At 46.0% G+C, this 17,677-nt stretch overlaps 1 protein-coding gene across 1 annotated transcript in view; it reads right to left on the reverse strand.

Annotated features, from left to right (window-relative positions):
• Window positions 1-4,654: 4,654 nt before the first annotated feature.
• LOC120986579 (very-long-chain 3-oxoacyl-CoA reductase-B-like) overlaps window positions 4,655-17,677 on the reverse strand; it is a 64,520-nt gene continuing 51,497 nt past the window's right edge. The window contains exons 9-11 of the mRNA XM_040415237.1: window positions 10,172-10,237; window positions 4,882-5,031; window positions 4,655-4,790 (exon numbers count right to left, since the gene is read on the reverse strand). Coding sequence (XP_040271171.1) covers window positions 4,662-4,790; window positions 4,882-5,031; window positions 10,172-10,237 — 345 coding nt within the window. The 3' untranslated portion in view covers window positions 4,655-4,661. The remainder of the gene's footprint in view (window positions 4,791-4,881; window positions 5,032-10,171; window positions 10,238-17,677) is intronic.

A 17,677-nucleotide genomic window follows, 5' to 3' on the forward strand; every position in this document is an offset into this window, starting at 1 on the left:
TACTAGGCCAACAATGGGCCCACACTGCTGAATCATTGTTTTTTGGGTCACTTAACTGTCACTGAACTACCTCAGCACGACCATAGGCTTTGAAAAACCACCATCGCCTGCAATCTCCCAAACGTGCGCACGAGCACAGTCATCACTACACCAAGATTGACGCATAGAGGAATAAAATTTATGTCATGAGTGTGTCAACTATTGACAACTCTTTGTGGTTGTCTAAAATCTATTCCATACACATCCCCTGATAGGAATAGTACTACTTAACACACCACTCATATAGGGTGGCACAGTACATTACACAGCACGCGCAGTGCCCAAATTGGAAGTAGAGGACCAACCAAGCATCTTTTTCCATCTCCCGGTTCCTAAAATCTATTCCATACACCGGCCCCTGATAGGGGACGTAACAGGGATTACACTGATAAGAATAGTACTACTTAACATACCACTCATATAGGGTATCACAGAGCATTTTTGCGGCGCACACGCGCAGTGCCCCGAATTGGAAGTAAGAGGACCGACCAAGCATCTTTTTCCATTTCCCGGTTCCTAAAATCTATTCCATACACCGGCCCCTGATAGGGGACAAAACAGAGATTAAACTGGTAAGAACAGATTTTTTTAATAAAAAAAAAGAGGACAGCCTCTGCGGAGCTGGGTATTTTTGGGCCGCGTTACTGAACGCTCATGCACAATGGCTGTAGGCTCATTCGTCCTTTTGCTGAGGTGACAAACCTGGTCAGTCAAACCCAAGGCAACATCATCGACCTCATCCCATATGCGTTTTTTCTGGAGCGTGCCCTGCGAAGAGTGCTGGATCAGGCCGTAGATGAGCATGAAGAGGAAGAGTTGTGGTCACCATCACCACCAGAAGCAGCCTTGTCGTCGTCGATTGCTGGACCTGCGGCAACGCAGAGAGAGGAGTCTGAAGAAGAGGAGTCAGAGGAGGAAGGTGGCTTTGAGGAAGTGGAAGACCAACCACAGCAGTCGTCCCAGTGGGCTAGTTGTCACCTTTCGGGGGGACCCTTGGTGTTGTACGTGGCTGGGTGGAGGAAGAGACCTTCAATGACGTCAGTGAGGACAAGGAACAGGACATGGCTAGCTTGGTATCCAACCTTGTGTAAATGGGGAGTTTGCGGTTGTGAAAATGGCTGTTTGTGGTTGTTTGCGGTGCGTTAAACGGGGAGTTTGGTCTGTCAGAGTTTGGTCTGTCACTGTGAAGCGGGCGTAACCCTTACACTACCTGATCGATGCAACATCATACCTGATGTTTTAAAGCACGTTATTCCAAACAATTTAGGAATGTTAGGTGATTTATGCCCTTTATGGATTAAAACCCGACTCTGCGTCAACTACGTAATTTTCCATGGGAGTTTTGCCATGGATCCCCCTCCAGCATGCCACAGTCCAGGTGCTAATCCCCTTGAAATAACTTTTTTATCACTATTGTGGCCAGAAAGAGTCCCTGTTGGTCTTAAAATTCACCTGCCTATTGAAGCCCAGTTCGCCCGTCCGTGAACATTTGTGGAAATTCGCGTTCGCCGTTCGCGAACGGAAAATTTTATGTTCGCGACATCTCTAGTGCTGTATACTGCGGGGTGCTGTATACTGTGGAGTGCTATACTGCTCTACTGTATACTGTGGGGTGCTATATACTATGGGGTGCTATACTCCTCTACTGTATACTCTGGGGTGCTGTATACTGTGGGGGGCTGTATATTTTGGGGTGCTGTATACTGCGGGGTGCTGTATACTGTGGAGTGCTATACTGCTCTACTGTATACTGTGGGGTGCTGTATACTATGGGGTGCTATACTGCTCTACTGTATACTATGGGGTGCTGTATACTATGGGGTGCTGTATACTGTGGGGGGCTGTATACTGTGGGGGGCTGTATACTGTGGGGGGAGCTGTATACCGTGGGGTACTATGCCGCTTTACTGTATACTGTGAGGTGCTGTATACTGTGAGGTGCTGTATACTGTGGGGTGCTGTATATTGTGTTGTGCTATACTTCTCTACTGTATACTGTGGGGTGCTGTATACTGTATACCGTGAGGTGCTGTATACTGTGAGGAGCTGTATATTGTGGTGTGCTATACTGCTCTACTGTATACTGTGGGGTGCTGTATACCGTTGGGTTGCTGTATACTGTGGGGGGCTATACTGCTTTTCTATATACTGTGAGGTGCTGTATATTGTGGGGTGCTATACTGCTCTACTGTATACTATGGGGTGCTGTTTACTGTGGGGTACTGTATACTATGGGGTGCTATACTACTCTACTGTATATTGTGGGGTGCTGTATATTGTGGGGGGCTGTATACTCTGGGGTGCTATACTGCTCTACTGTATACTGTGGGATGCTATACTGCTTTACTGTATACCTGGGGTGCTATATACTGTGAGGTGCTGTATAGTTTTGGGTGCTGTATACTATATACTGTGAGGTGCTGTATACTGTGGGGTGCTATACTGCTCTACTGTATACTGTGGGTGCTGTATACCATTGGGTTGCTGTATACTGTAAGGTGCTATACTGCTTTACTGTATACTGTGGGGTGCTGTTTACTGTGGGGTGCTATACTGCTCTACTGTGGGGTGCTGTATATCATTGGGTTGCTGTATACTGTAAGGTGCTATACTGCTTTACTGTATACTGTGGGGTGCTGTATACTGTGAGGGATGTATATTGTGGGGGCTGTATACTGTGGGGGGCTGTATACTGCTCTACTGTATACTATGAGGTGCTGTATACTGCGGTGTGCTATACTGCTCTACTGTATACTGTGGGGTGCTATACTGCGCTACTATATACTGTGGGTTGCTGTATACTGTATAGTATGGGGTGCTGTATACTGTGGGGTGCAGTATACTGTGCAGTGTCGTACTGCATACTGTGGGGTGCTGTATACTATAGGGTGCTATACTGCATACTGTGGGGTGCTGTATACTATAGGGTGCTATACTACATACTGTGGGGTTCTGTATACTATAGGGTGCTATACTGCCTGCATACTGTGGGATGCTGTATACTATAGGGTGCTATACTGCATACTGTGGGGTACTGGGGTGCATTGTAACGCTAGGGTGAGCCGAGCCCCAGTCTCCTTCCTGCAAAGCGGTGCCCACTTCCAGCCTGAGCCCAGCTGCCCAGAGCACTGATCCTGAGCCGCTGGAGTCTTCAGAACTGGAAGTATTTACAGTCATTCACTGTACTCTACCAGGTGTGTGGATTTTTTTTTGTGTGTGTTGTGGTGGAGGGCGTGATTGCATTCTAGGGTGTGGGATGGCGGTATCCAGGGGGCCAAAGTACATTTTTGCCCAGGGTCCAAACAATATTAAAGACGGACCTGCTTTTTAGAAAAAAATTATTGGGTAGTTGAAAGTGACAAAAATATTAATATTGTTATATTTTAATTGTATGGGCATTTTCGCACCACCACTGTGGATGCACATGATGTTATTTTTGTTATTGGTAAGGTATTTTTATTTTAAGGAAAGGGGGGGATTTTAACTTTTAGGTTTTTTTATTTTTTTTATATTTGTAAAACTTTTTTTTTACTTTTTTTAACTCACCTTGGGTGACAATAATTGGCAATCATTAGCAATAAATAGCCATCATTGAACGCTTCATTTGGAATTTAATAATACAATGCTGCAACCTAGTGGCCTGTATTGGTATATTCCTAAAATAGACACTGAAGCCTGCTTGAGGCTTCTCTGTATTTTAGCGATGTAACAGCGTTTCCCGATCTCAGTCGGGTAACGCTGTTACCGTAGTGGAAGCGCTCAACTTCCGCTTTCAGACTGATCAGATACCGTGGTCACATTTGACCACGGCATCTGAAGGGTAAAATTTATGCAATCAGCCTTATGGCATACACGTGCCGCGGGTCTCTGCTATTTAAAATAGCAGAAACCCGCCGGCTATGGCGCCTGCAGCACGTGCGAGAGCGGGCGCCATATTTAGGGACCGGACTTCCGCCGTCCATATACGGCGGAGGTCCTTATGGGGTTAAGGTGAAACATGCAGGGTCCTGAAGGGGTTAAACATAAGCCTAGCCCTAACAAATAGACTTAAACAAACAAGCCTTGCTGAGTAAGACAGTCCCTGACTATACGTGGGGCCAACTACCCGGCCCACAGGTACAAATGGAAAGTATTGGGTGGAACATGCAATACCTTCTGCCGTTCAGCAGTCAGCTTCTCCAGGTGTGGCCACACTGCACAGCTCTACACTGAGCTTTAAATTAGGCCCTAATGACCCATGTGACCGGCAGCTGTGAGCTATGGAAGCCCAGGACCGAAGCCCGGGTGGAGTGAGCGTCCCACTGCCAACCTCACTCACTCCAGTATAAGCAGGTCCCAGTACGTATTTAACAATCTGTCCTATGTTAGCTATGGCCAACATAGACAAAACAGGCTATCAACCCTGGCCCTGCTTATTCGGTGTCTGGGTTAACCTTTCGGTTCCCATAGACACACCTAAGGCTTACCACACACAGTTTAACTGTTTCAATGACAGATATGGGTTCTCCCAAACGATACCCTTCTCACAATGGACACTGCACAGTACCACTTCTTTTCTCCTGTATGCTGGGTTTGATGCTCAGTATCTTATCCTGTACATATACACAACGCATAGTTCAACTTCACAGATTTTTTTTTATTGATGGCTCTAGTTTATTTTTTTGTATCCTTCTCATGGCATAGCCCACAAGGAACATACAGATCCAGGAGTTCATGAAGGTCTCAGTCAGCAGGTAGTCAAAGATGTAATCCTGGAATGAAATGAGAGCTGTTAATATATGACCCCTTCCCCTCCCTGGTGCCCATTTGGGCCATTAAAGGCTAAAATATGTTGGTGTGTACCTGGAGGCTGTGGATAAGGCAGCCATTGGTACGATTAGAGTACCCCACGGTGTTCAGAGCTTCCCGGGCATAGTCATCACTGGTCTTCACCAGAATATTGGTGGCTATATTGTTGGTCATGTTGGTGGACACCAAGTTCGGCAGAACAGACTGAGGAGACAGAGGTTAGCCGTCACTTTATGTAACTTCTCTTTTATACACTGTAGGTCAATGAGGGAGACTTAGCTTCCTTCTGATTGGCTAACGTCATTCGGGCTTTTATTTACATACAGCACAGAAAATAATTTATTAGACGGGACTATATTGTTATATCAGGTCGTACACTCCAGTCACACCCAGAGCTACAGTCATCATTGAAGTTTACAAAGGGCTTAATAAAATCTATAAAAAGGAGATAAAATTTGCAAAAATACAAAATGAACAGCAAGTGTCGAAAGAGGGCAAAAGAAATCCCAAATAATTATTTCAATATACTGTATAACTGCTAAAAAACCAAGGTCTGAGTATGTAAGTCCCCTAAATAATAGTAAATAGGGGTTATTCACTGAATATATGGAAAAGGCAGAGTTACTAAATGTTATTATTTTTTTTTATCTCTGTATATACAAAAGAAGAGAAAGGAGCTGATATCTGTGGTGCTGGGGCTGTTAGTACATCCAGTAATATACTCAACTGGCTAACTGTAGATATGGTCCATGCTAAGTTAAGTAAGGTAAATGTGAACAAGGCTCCGGTCCAGATGGATTATTCCAGTGCCCCTGTTTATAATTTTTAGAGATTCGCTAGGGACTGGTACAGTGAGAAGTGATTGGCACAAGACAAATGTGGTGCCCATATTCAAAAAAGGATCTAGGTCCTCCACAGGTAATTATAGACCAGTTAGTTTAACTTCTGTTGTGGGAAATATGTTTGAAGGAATCTTAAGGGACTATATACAGGAGTATGTGACTGTGAATAATATTATAAGTGATAACCAGCATGGGTTTACCAAGGACAGAAGTTGTCAGACTAACCTGATTTGTTTTCATGAGGAGGTAAGTAGAAGCCTGGACAGAGGGGCGGCTGTGGATGTAGTGAGGTAAGTAGTAGCCTGGACAGAGGGGCGGCTATGGATGTAGTGAGGTAAGTAGAAGCCTGGACAGAGGGGCGGCTGTGGATGTAGTGAGGTAAGTAGTAGCCTGGACAGAGGGGCGGCTATGGATGTAGTGAGGTAAGTAGAAGCCTGGACAGAGGGGCGGCTGTGGATGTAGTGAGGTAAGTAGTAGCCTTGAACAGAGGGGCGGCTATGGATGTAGTGAGGTAAGTAGTAGCCTGGACAGAGGGGCGCTGTGGATGAGTGAGGTAAGTAGTAGCCTGGACAGAGGGCGGCTATGGATGTAGTGAGGTAAGTAGAAGCCTGGACAGAGGGGCGGCTATGGATGTAGTGAGGTAAGTAGAAGCCTGGACAGAGGGGCGGCTGTGGATGTAGTGAGGTAAGTAGTAGCCTGGACAGAGGGGCGGCTATGGATGTAGTGAGGTAAGTAGAAGCCTGGACAGAGGGGCGGCTGTGGATGTAGTGAGGTAAGTAGAAGCCTGGACAGAGGGGTGGCTGTGGATGTAGTGAGGTAAGTAGAAGCCTGGACAGAGGGGCGGCTGTGGATGTAGTGAGGTAAGTAGAAGCCTGGACAGAGGGGCGGCTGTGGATGTAGTGAGGTAAGTAGTAGCCTGGACAGAGAGCGGCTGTGGATGTAGTGAGGTAAGTAGTAGCCTGGACAGAGGGGCGGCTATGGATGTAGTGAGGTAAGTAGAAGCCTGGACAGAGGGGCGGCTATGGATGTAGTGAGGTAAGTAGAAGCCTGGACAGAGGGGCGGCTGTGGATGTAGTGAGGTAAGTAGTAGCCTGGACAGAGGGGCGCTATGGATGTAGTGAGGTAAGTAGAAGCCTGGACAGAGGGGCGGCTGTGATGTAGTGAGGTAAGTAGAAGCCTGGACAGAGGGGCGGCTGTGGATGTAGTGAGGTAAGTAGAAGCCTGGACAGAGGGGCGGCTGTGGATGTAGTGAGGTAAGTAGAAGCCTGGACAGAGGGGCGGCTGTGGATGTAGTGTTTCTGGATTTTGCAAAGGCTCTTGATACTGTCCCTCGTAGATGTTTAATAGGTAAAGTAAGGTCTATAGGCTTGGAGAGTACAGTTTGTAATTGGATTGAAAACTGGCTGAAGGACCGTGTCCAGAGCGATGTGGTCAATGATTCCTATTCAGAATGGTCCCGGGTTATAAGTGGTGACCCCAAGGTTCAGTGCTGGGTCCTCTATTATTTAATTTATGTATTAATGATATCGAGGACAGGATTAATAGCACCATATCTATTTTTCCAGATGACACTAAGCTGTGCAGTACTGTACAGTCTATGGAAGATGTCCACAAACTACAAGCTGACTTGAACACCCTGAGTGATTGGGCATCAACTTGGCAACTGAGGTTCATTGTGGATAAATGTAGAGTTCTGCATCTCGGTAGTAATAATCTCTGTTCTTCATATGTCCTAGGGGAGGTAACACTGGGGGAGTCACTTATAGAGAAGGATTTGGGTGTCCTTGTAGATGGTAGATTAAACAGCATACAATGTCAATCAGCTGCTTCTAAGGCCACCAGGATATTGTCATGCATTAAACGAGGCATGGACTCGCGGGGCAGGGATGTAATATTACCACGTTACAAAGCGCTGGTGCGGCCTCATCTGGAATATACAGTCCAGTTCTGGGCACCAGTCCATAGAAAGAATGCCGTGGAGCTGGAAAAAGTACAGAGGAGAGCTACTAAACTGATTAGGGTCATGGAGGGTCTTAGTTATGAGGAAAGATTAAAAGAATTAAATTTATTTAGTCTTGAGAAGAGACGTCTAAGGGGGGACACGATTAACCTGTACAAGTATATAAATGGGCCATACAAAAATACGGTGAAAAACTGTTCCATGTAAAATGCCCTCAAAAGACAAGGGGGCGCTGTGTAAAGGGGGAATATTACTCACCAATATTTATGTAAATATTGATACTTAATATTCATAAATAGGAGGAGCCGTCTATTGATAACTCCGCCTATTTATACCTTTATATAATAATAACAATACCTTCACTATGCCTTACACTGATCGCTACACTAGCTGCATGCGCCTTACTAACTAACTATCGCCAATAACTACACGTTACCGACGGATACAAATATAACAGTATTTATTAACAATACACTACGCAATACATTTACAATACAGCACTAGATATACAGTACTCAACTACACTACACAGTCCCAATTCCACCCACAAACTAACTATACGATACACACATTCAATATTAACAGCCCACCCACCTAGTACTATAAACTATCCCTATGGGGTAGACGAAGGTTGACGGTGGTCTTACTAGAGTGTAAGCCAACCATAAAGCATAAATATACCGCGGGAGGTGATTAGGGTAAATCAGGGAAGGGATTACTAGGGGTGTTGGATTATCAGGGGTAATAAGGGGTAGGGTACCAGGGGTATATAGGTTAGGGTTACCAGGGGTATATAGGGTAGGGTACCAGGGGTATATAGGGTAGGGTTACCAGGGGTATATAGGGTAGGGTTAGGGTTACCAGGGGTATATAGGGTAAGGTTACCAGGGGTATATACCAGGGGTATATAGGGTAGGGTTTATAGTGAGTAGGGGGGTATATAGTGGGGTATATAGGGAGTGAGAGTAGTGGGGTATATAGAGTAGTGGGGTATATAGGGAGTGAGAGTAGTGGGGTATATAGTGGGGTATATAGGGAGTGAGAGTAATGGGGTATACAGTGAGGGTGAGCGTAGTGGGGTATATAGGGAGTGAGAGTAATGGGTATATAGTAATAGGGGGGTATCAGAGGGGTACTTAGGTATAATGCTCGTTGTCCAGGGGTTGCTCGTTCGTCCAGGGATGATCCTCTCCGGCTGGGGCTCTGTACAGAAGTGCCTCAGCGTAGCGCCGCCTGACTATTTAAGTTTGGCGGCGCTCGCTCCCGAGGCAGCACGTCCGGACGTGCACAGTGCGCGCCGCCGGCCAGAACACGTGGGCCGGCGCGGGTGATATGACGTCACCGCGCCGGCCCGCGCATCCCGGAGCGCGCTTCCAGGCGGAGGGTTCCTTTGATCCTCCGCCTGTAGCGCATCTGCATACCATGCGGTGCGATAATTATCGCGCCGGAGGTGTGCAGATAACAGAGGGAGGGACGTTTGTTCCTCTCTCTGTTATGTTAACTATCCCCAACGGTTGGGGATAGTTAAATACCAAAAGGCATCGGATCTCTATTGATCCCATGCCTTTTGAGGTCACCAGAGGCTGGACATAATTGTCCAGCCATCTGGAGACCTTCTCATCCCCTGCAGGGATGCATGAGGGGGGGGGGGGCGGCACGTCTGGTTCCTATACTATATGTGTATGGATGCTTGGGCACATCCATACACATATATATACATATATACAGTTATATTATAAGTATATGCACAATCATGGATGTTTGGGGCACATCCACAAATATGCATACACCCACACGTGACAATAAGCCCATCCATACATATATATATACATATATACATAGAGATGTATGCCTGTCAAGGAGGCCTACATACATTTCCATGTATATCCCCTGGTCCCACCTGGACGGGCCCACAGTCAAGGGCCAATATACATGTATATATGTCAGGGCATATATACATATATATTTAAATATAACACTTCCTTCAACACGCTGCCTCCGACTGGAGAAGAAAAAGTTCAGTCTCAGGAAGCGTCAAAGATTCTTTACTGTAAGAACTGTGAATCTGTGGAATAGACTTTCTCAGGACGTGGTCACAGCTGGAACAGTGGACGGTCTTAAAAAGGGTTTATATGAATTCTTGAAAGTAAATGACATTATTGCTGATGAAAACGTGTAGAAATCTGAGTCTCACTTCCTTCTGGGATTCGCGCCCCCACCTATCCCTTTGGTTGAACTTGATAGAATTATGTCTTTTTTTCAACCGTATTAACTATCATTCTGCTGTTATATCAGGTCTTATGATTCAGTCACATCCAGGGCTGCATTTACAATGTTGCTGTTACATGATGTCATATCATATACTCCAGTCACCTCCAAAGCTACATTTACAATTTTGTTTTTTCTTTATGTCTTATACAGGCCATCAGGAAACATCAGATAACACGAGATCAAAGTCATGTCTCCATCTGACCTTCATCATAGTAAGCGTGACTGATGGCTGAGGAGGACGGAGGTAATGCTGTGGAGGTAATACTGGTACCTGAACTGTAATCCCATCAGATCTGTACTCATAGTGTAGGGAGCGGGAGAAAAAGTCCATGAAAACCTAAAAAAAAAACACAATGTGGAAGTGAGATGATGAGAGTGATGTTGGTGATTTTAGAGATGATAGTGATGTTGGGGATTATAGTGATAATGATGATGGATATTATTGCTCTGATGGTAGTTATGTTGGTCATTGTAGTGATGACTTTGTTGGGGATTATATTGATGATATTGATTCTAATCATGATAATAGCAAAGTTGATTTTCATTAAAGCCTTCTGCCTGCAGCTGAATTACTGTATGAACCCATGTTCTAGGAATCCATAATACCATAACTAGAGAAATCTATGGCACCATACTGTGTCGCCACATGGCTCTGATTTTATACAGAAACATATGCCATGTTCCATTGGGTATCATATTACAGAGGTATTCTCATGAAGGCATCATATGGCAGCACATGCAGTGCCTGTGCCTCTCTGATATGAACTATTCTTGCTGTGGGTAACGCTCACAGTCATTTAAGAGGACAGCATTATTAATCCTATTAAAGCAGGCATACTGCCTGGTAGGGTTGATCATGTTGATTAAAACACCACTTATCTTTGTCTGTATGCTAAACAGCTGCAGAGATATCTGCGTTTTTAGTCATATGCAAATGAGCACTTTGGAGCACCAGGGGATGGGGCTGAATCCTTGGAGCACTGCTTTTAAAACTCCCTTTGCTCTGCACACTGCCCCTTCCCTAGATTGACAGTGCTAGATATCAGCATGCTCAGGGCAGAGCTATGTCCAAGAGCTGTGTCCTAGCATGTACATATCATATACACTACTTACTATACCCTTAACACATTGAAATATGCTTAGAAAGCTAATATACATATTACTGCTTTATTCACAAGCACAATATATGATTATAAAGACACCACTTTAAGTATAGAATAACATTCTTCTCTATGTCATAATGCTATAACTTATGCCAAGTTCACATCACTGTTTAGTTTTCCGTTCTTCTGATCCGTCAGAACAGAAAAATAAACAAAAAAAAATGATCCTGTATTTTAGGCATCTGTCATGCTCAGTTATGCACATTTGGCATCCTTTTTAGCGATCCATTATTTAAATATATATATATATATTTTGTACAGGACTTTTTTTCCCTCTAAAATTTCGGATCTCAGACAGAAATGATGAAAACGGATGCCAAATGTGCTTAATTTTGCATAACGGATACCTAAAATACAGGATCAGTTTTTTTGTTTATTTTTCTGTTCTGATGGATCAGAAGAACAAAAATCGAAATGGTGATGTAAATCCGGCCTTAGTGATAAGTGTTCAGCTTTGTATGTAGAGATCCCAGGTTTGAATCTCGGGAGAGACTTTCAGATTTCTTTCTTCAGATATTTTTTTTTCCCTCCACATTTAACCGATAATAAAAGTCTATAGCCTTATCATATTGAGAATAATGTTTTTTATACTTAGAAAGTTAATGGCTGGTTTCTTTATAATCTTATATTGTGCCTGTGAATAAACCAGTAATAGGTTTTAGGTTTCTAATCATTAAAAACACTATTCTAATAATAGTAAGGCCTTTTATTATATTATTTTTAATTATTTATTATAGTATAGCCTTTCATTATGAGTTAAATGAGAGAGAATAAATTTAAAGAAAAAAACATATATACCGTATTTTTTGCTTTATAAGACGCACTCCCCCCCCCCCCCCAAACGTAGGGGGGAAATGGCTGTGCATCTTATAGAGAGAATATTGCTTCCGATACTCACCCTCCCTGGTTTTATTGCTAGGGCCCCTGCCCCACTGTTCTGACTAGAGATGGCCCGAACTATCCGACGGCGAACAGTTCCCGGCGAACATAGCTTGTTCGCGTTCGCCTCTGCCGGGCGAACACATGCGATGTTCGGTCCGCCCCCTATACATCATCATTGAGCAAACTTTGACCCTGTACCTCACAGTCAGCAGACACATTCCAGCCAATCAGCAGCATACCCTCCCTCCCAGACCCTCCCACCTCCTGCACAGCATCCATTTTAGATTCATTCTGAAGCTGCAGTCTTAGTGAGAGGAGGGAGATTGTAACTGCTGCTGATTTAATTGGGAAATCGATAGCTAGGCTAGTGAATTCAGTGTCCACTCCAGTCCTGAAAGACTCATCTGATCTCTGCTGTAAGGACAGCGTCCTGACAGCACCCCAAAAAGCCCTTTTTAGGGCTGCAACATTAGTCTGCTTTTTTTTTTTCCTTTATATACATATTGCAGTTGCCTGGCCTGCCTGTGTGTGAGGAGCTGCAGGCCCACAGACTGTAGTGTGCCCACTGCCAGTGCTCACCCCTGTCATTCCGTGTGGCACAGGACTTTGCTTAAAAAAAGGCACTTAATTTTTACTCTTTAATCTAAGGTTAGTTGCCTGCCAGTGTGTGTCAGGCTGACTTCCACTGACTGTAGTGTGCCCACTGCCAGTGCCCACCACTCATACCGGCTGGCACAGGACTTTGCATAAAAAAGGCATTTAATTTTTACACTTTAGTGTAATTTCAGCTGCTTGCCTGCTGCTAGTGTGTGTCAGGCCGACTTCAACTGACTGTAGTGTGCCCACTGCCAGTGCCCACCCCTGTCATCCCGTGTGGCACAGGACTTTGCTTAAAAAAAAGGCACTTGATTTTTACACTTTAATCTAAGGTTAGTTGCCTGCCAGTGTGTGTCAGGCCGACTTCAACTGACTGTAGTGTGCCCACTGCCAGTGCCCACCCCTGTCATCCCGAGTGGCACAGGACTTTGCTTAAAAAATAGGCACTTAATTTTTACACTTTAATCTAAGGTTAGTTGCCTGCCAGTGTGTGTCAGGCTGACTTCCACTGACTGTAGTGTGCCCACTGCCAGTGCCCACCACTCATACCGGCTGGCACAGGACTTTGCTTAAAAAAGGCATTTAATTTTTACACTTTAATGTAATTTCAGCTGCTTGCCTGCTGCTAGTGTGTGTCAGGCCGACTTCAACTGACTGTAGTGTGCCCACTGCCAGTGCCCACCCCTGTCATACCGAGTGGCACAGGACTTTGCTTAAAAAATAGGCACTTAATTTTTACACTTTAATCTAAGGTTAGTTGCCTGCCAGTGTGTGTCAGGCTGACTTCCACTGACTGTAGTGTGCCCACTGCCAGTGCCCACCACTCATACCGGCTGGCACAGGACTTTGCTTAAAAAAGGCATTTAATTTTTACACTTTAATGTAATTTCAGCTGCTTGCCTGCTGCTAGTGTGTGTCAGGCCGACTTCAACTGACTGTAGTGTGCCCACTGCCAGTGCCCACCCCTGTCATACCGAGTGGCACAGGACTTTGCTTAAAAAATAGGCACTTAATTTTTACACTTTAATCTAAGGTTAGTTGCCTGCCAGTGTGTGTCAGGCTGACTTCCACTGACTGTAGTGTGCCCACTGCCAGTGCCCACCACTCATACCGGCTGGCACAGGACTTTGCATAAAAAAGGCATTTAATTTTTACACTTTAGTGTAATTTCAGCTGCTTGCCTGCTGCTAGTGTGTGTCAGGCCGACTTCAACTGACTGTAGTGTGCCCACTGCCAGTGCCCACCCCTGTCATACCGAGTGGCACAGGACTTTGCTTAAAAAATAGGCACTTAATTTTTACACTTTAATCTAAGGTTAGTTGCCTGCCAGTGTGTGTCAGGCTGACTTCCACTGACTGTAGTGTGCCCACTGCCAGTGCCCACCACTCATACCGGCTGGCACAGGACTTTGCTTAAAAAAGGCATTTAATTTTTACACTTTAATGTAATTTCAGCTGCTTGCCTGCTGCTAGTGTGTGTCAGGCCGACTTCAACTGACTGTAGTGTGCCCACTGCCAGTGCCCACCCCTGTCATACCGAGTGGCACAGGACTTTGCTTAAAAAATAGGCACTTAATTTTTACACTTTAATCTAAGGTTAGTTGCCTGCCAGTGTGTGTCAGGCTGACTTCCACTGACTGTAGTGTGCCCACTGCCAGTGCCCACCACTCATACCGGCTGGCACAGGACTTTGCATAAAAAAGGCATTTAATTTTTACACTTTAGTGTAATTTCAGCTGCTTGCCTGCTGCTAGTGTGTGTCAGGCCGACTTCAACTGACTGTAGTGTGCCCACTGCCAGTGCCAACCACTGATACCGGGTGGCACAGTAGCTTGCCGATAAATAAGGCATTTAATTTTTAGACAGTAGTCTAAATTCAGTTGCTTGCCTGCTGCCAGTGTGTGTCAGGCCCGCTTCCACTGACTGTAGTGTGCCCACTGCCAGTGCCAACCACTGATACCGGGTGGCACAGTAGCTTGCCGATAAATAAGGCATTTAATTTTTAGACAGTAGTCTAAATTCAGTTGCTTGCCTGCTGCCAGTGTGTGTCAGGCCCTCTTCCACTGACTGTAGTGTGCCCACTGCCAGTGCCAACCACTCATACCGGGTGGCACAGTAGCTTGCCGATAAATAAGGCATTTAATTTTTACACTTTAGTGTAATTTCAGTTGCTTGCCTGCTGCCAGTGTGTGTCAGGCCCGCTTCCACTGACTGTAGTGTGCCCACTGCCAGTGCCAACCACTGATACCGGGTGGCACAGTAGCTTGCCGATAAATAAGGCATTTAATTTTTAGACAGTAGTCTAAATTCAGTTGCTTGCCTGCTGCCAGTCAGTGTGTCAGGCCCTCTTCCACTGACTGTAGTGTGCCCACTGCCAGTGCCAACCACTCATACCGGGTGGCACAGTAGCTTGCCGATAAATAAGGCATTTAATTTTTACACTTTAGTGTAATTTCAGTTGCTTGCCTGCTGCCAGTGTGTGTCAGGCCCGCTTCTACTGACTGTAGTGTGCCCACTGCCAGTGCCAACCACTGATACCGGGTGGCACAGTAGCTTGCCGATAAATAAGGCATTTAATTTTTACACTTTAGTGTAATTTCAGTTGCTTGCCTGCTGCCAGTGTGTGTCAGGCCCGCTTCCACTGACTGTAGTGTGCCCACTGCCAGTGCCAACCACTGATACCGGGTGGCACAGTAGCTTGCCGATAAATAAGGCATTTAATTTTTAGACAGTAGTCTAAATTCAGTTGCTTGCCTGCTGCCAGTCAGTGTGTCAGGCCCTCTTCCACTGACTGTAGTGTGCCCACTGCCAGTGCCAACCACTCATACCGGGTGGCACAGTAGCTTGCCGATAAATAAGGCATTTAATTTTTACACTTTAGTGTAATTTCAGTTGCTTGCCTGCTGCCAGTGTGTGTCAGGCCCGCTTCCACTGACTGTAGTGTGCCCACTGCCAGTGCCAACCACTGATACCGGGTGGCACAGTAGCTTGCCGATAAATAAGGCATTTAATTTTTAGACAGTAGTCTAAATTCAGTTGCTTGCCTGCTGCCAGTGTGTGTCAGGCCCGCTTCCACTGACTGTAGTGTGCCCACTGCCAGTGCCAACCACTGATACCGGGTGGCACAGTAGCTTGTCGATAAATAAGGCATTTAATTTTTACACTTTAGTGTAATTTCAGTTGCTTGCCTGCTGCCAGTGTGTGTCAGGCCCGCTTCCACTGACTGTAGTGTGCCCACTGCCAGTGCCAACCACTGATACCGGGTGGCACAGTAGCTTGCCGATAAATAAGGCATTTAATTTTTAGACAGTAGTCTAAATTCAGTTGCTTGCCTGCTGCCAGTGTGTGTCAGGCCCTCTTCCACTGACTGTAGTGTGCCCACTGCCAGTGCCAACCACTGATACCGGGTGGCACAGTAGCTTGCCGATAAATAAGGCATTTAATTTTTAGACAGTAGTCTAAATTCAGTTGCTTGCCTGCTGCCAATGTGTGTCAGGCCCACTTCCACAGACTGTAGTGTGCCCACTGCCAGTGCCAACCACTCATACCGGGTGGCACAGTAGCTTGTCGATAAATAAGGCATTTAATTTTTACACTTTAGTGTAATTTCAGTTGCTTGCCTGCTGCCAGTGTGTGTCAGGCCCTCTTCCACTGACTGTAGTGTGCCCACTGCCAGTGCCAACCACTGATACCGGGTGGCACAGTAGCTTGCCGATAAATAAGGCATTTAATTTTTAGACAGTAGTCTAAATTCAGTTGCTTGCCTGCTGCCAGTGTGTGTCAGGCCCTCTTCCACTGACTGTAGTGTGCCCACTGCCAGTGCCAACCACTGATACCGGGTGGCACAGTAGCTTGCCGATAAATAAGGCATTTAATTTTTAGACAGTAGTCTAAATTCAGTTGCTTGCCTGCTGCCAGTGTGTGTCAGGCCCACTTCCACAGACTGTAGTGTGCCCACTGCCAGTGCCAACCACTCATACCGGGTGGCACAGTACCTAGCACGCGTAGTACCACTTATCTAAAAAAAAAATGACAGGCAGAGGCAGGCCACCCCGCAGGGGCCGTCGTGGTCGTGGTGCTGTGATTTCCACTGTCCCTGGAATAATGCCCAGTTTTCAGAGGCCACGTACCCTGAACCCGAAAAATTCAGAGGACGTAGTTGACTGGCTTAGACAGGACACCCAATCTTCAACAGCTTCCGCTAAGAACCTTGACGCACCATCCTCCTCCAACTCAGCTTCGGTCACCTGCTCTCAAGTTACCACGCACCCGCCCGTCGCCACTACCACCACAGCCACCACAGCCGCTTCACTTGATCCGTCAGAGGAGTTATTTACACATCAGTTGGATGCAATTAGTGATGCGCAACCATTATTGCCAGATGATGTAGATTACGGGGATATGTCTCAGTCAGGCAGGATTACACACATGGACGTACAGTGTGATGATGATGATGTTGTACCCGCTGCTGCTTCCTTTGCTGAGGTGTCAGATACAAGTGAAGCGGTTGATGATGACGATGTGTCCACGGATGCCACGTGGGTGCCTGCTCGAAGAGAAGAAGAGGGGGAAAGTTCTGAAGGGGAGACAGAGAGAATGAGGAGACGAGTTGGAAGCAGGGGGAGGTCGTCGCAAGGAGTTAGTGGCACAGTCAGACAGCATGTATCGGCACCTGGGGTCAGCCAGACAGCACGCCAGTCAACGCATGCTGTTGCCACCACTAGAATGCCGTCATTGCAAAGCTCAGCAGTGTGGCATTTTTTTTGTGTGTCTGCCTCTGATAAAAGCAATGCCATTTGCAACCTGTGCCAAAAGAAACTGAGTCGTGGGAAGTCCAACACCCACCTTGGTACAACTGCTTTGCGAAGGCACATGATCTCACATCACAAACGCCTATGGGATCAACACATGAGTACAAGCAGCACACAAACTCAAAGCCACCATGCTCCTCCTGGTCCTGCATCTTCAGCCACGTCAACCACTGCTGTCCTCCCTGCCCCCTCTCAACCACCCGCCACTCCATCTCTCACCTTCAGCAGTTCCTGCTCATCTGCCCACAGTCAGGTGTCTGTCAAGGACATGTTTGAGCATAAGAAGCCAATGTCACAAAGTCACCCCCTTGCCCGGCGACTGACA

Source organism: Bufo bufo, chromosome 1 (assembly GCF_905171765.1).
Source record: "Bufo bufo chromosome 1, aBufBuf1.1, whole genome shotgun sequence".
Lineage (NCBI taxonomy): Eukaryota > Metazoa > Chordata > Amphibia > Anura > Bufonidae > Bufo > Bufo bufo.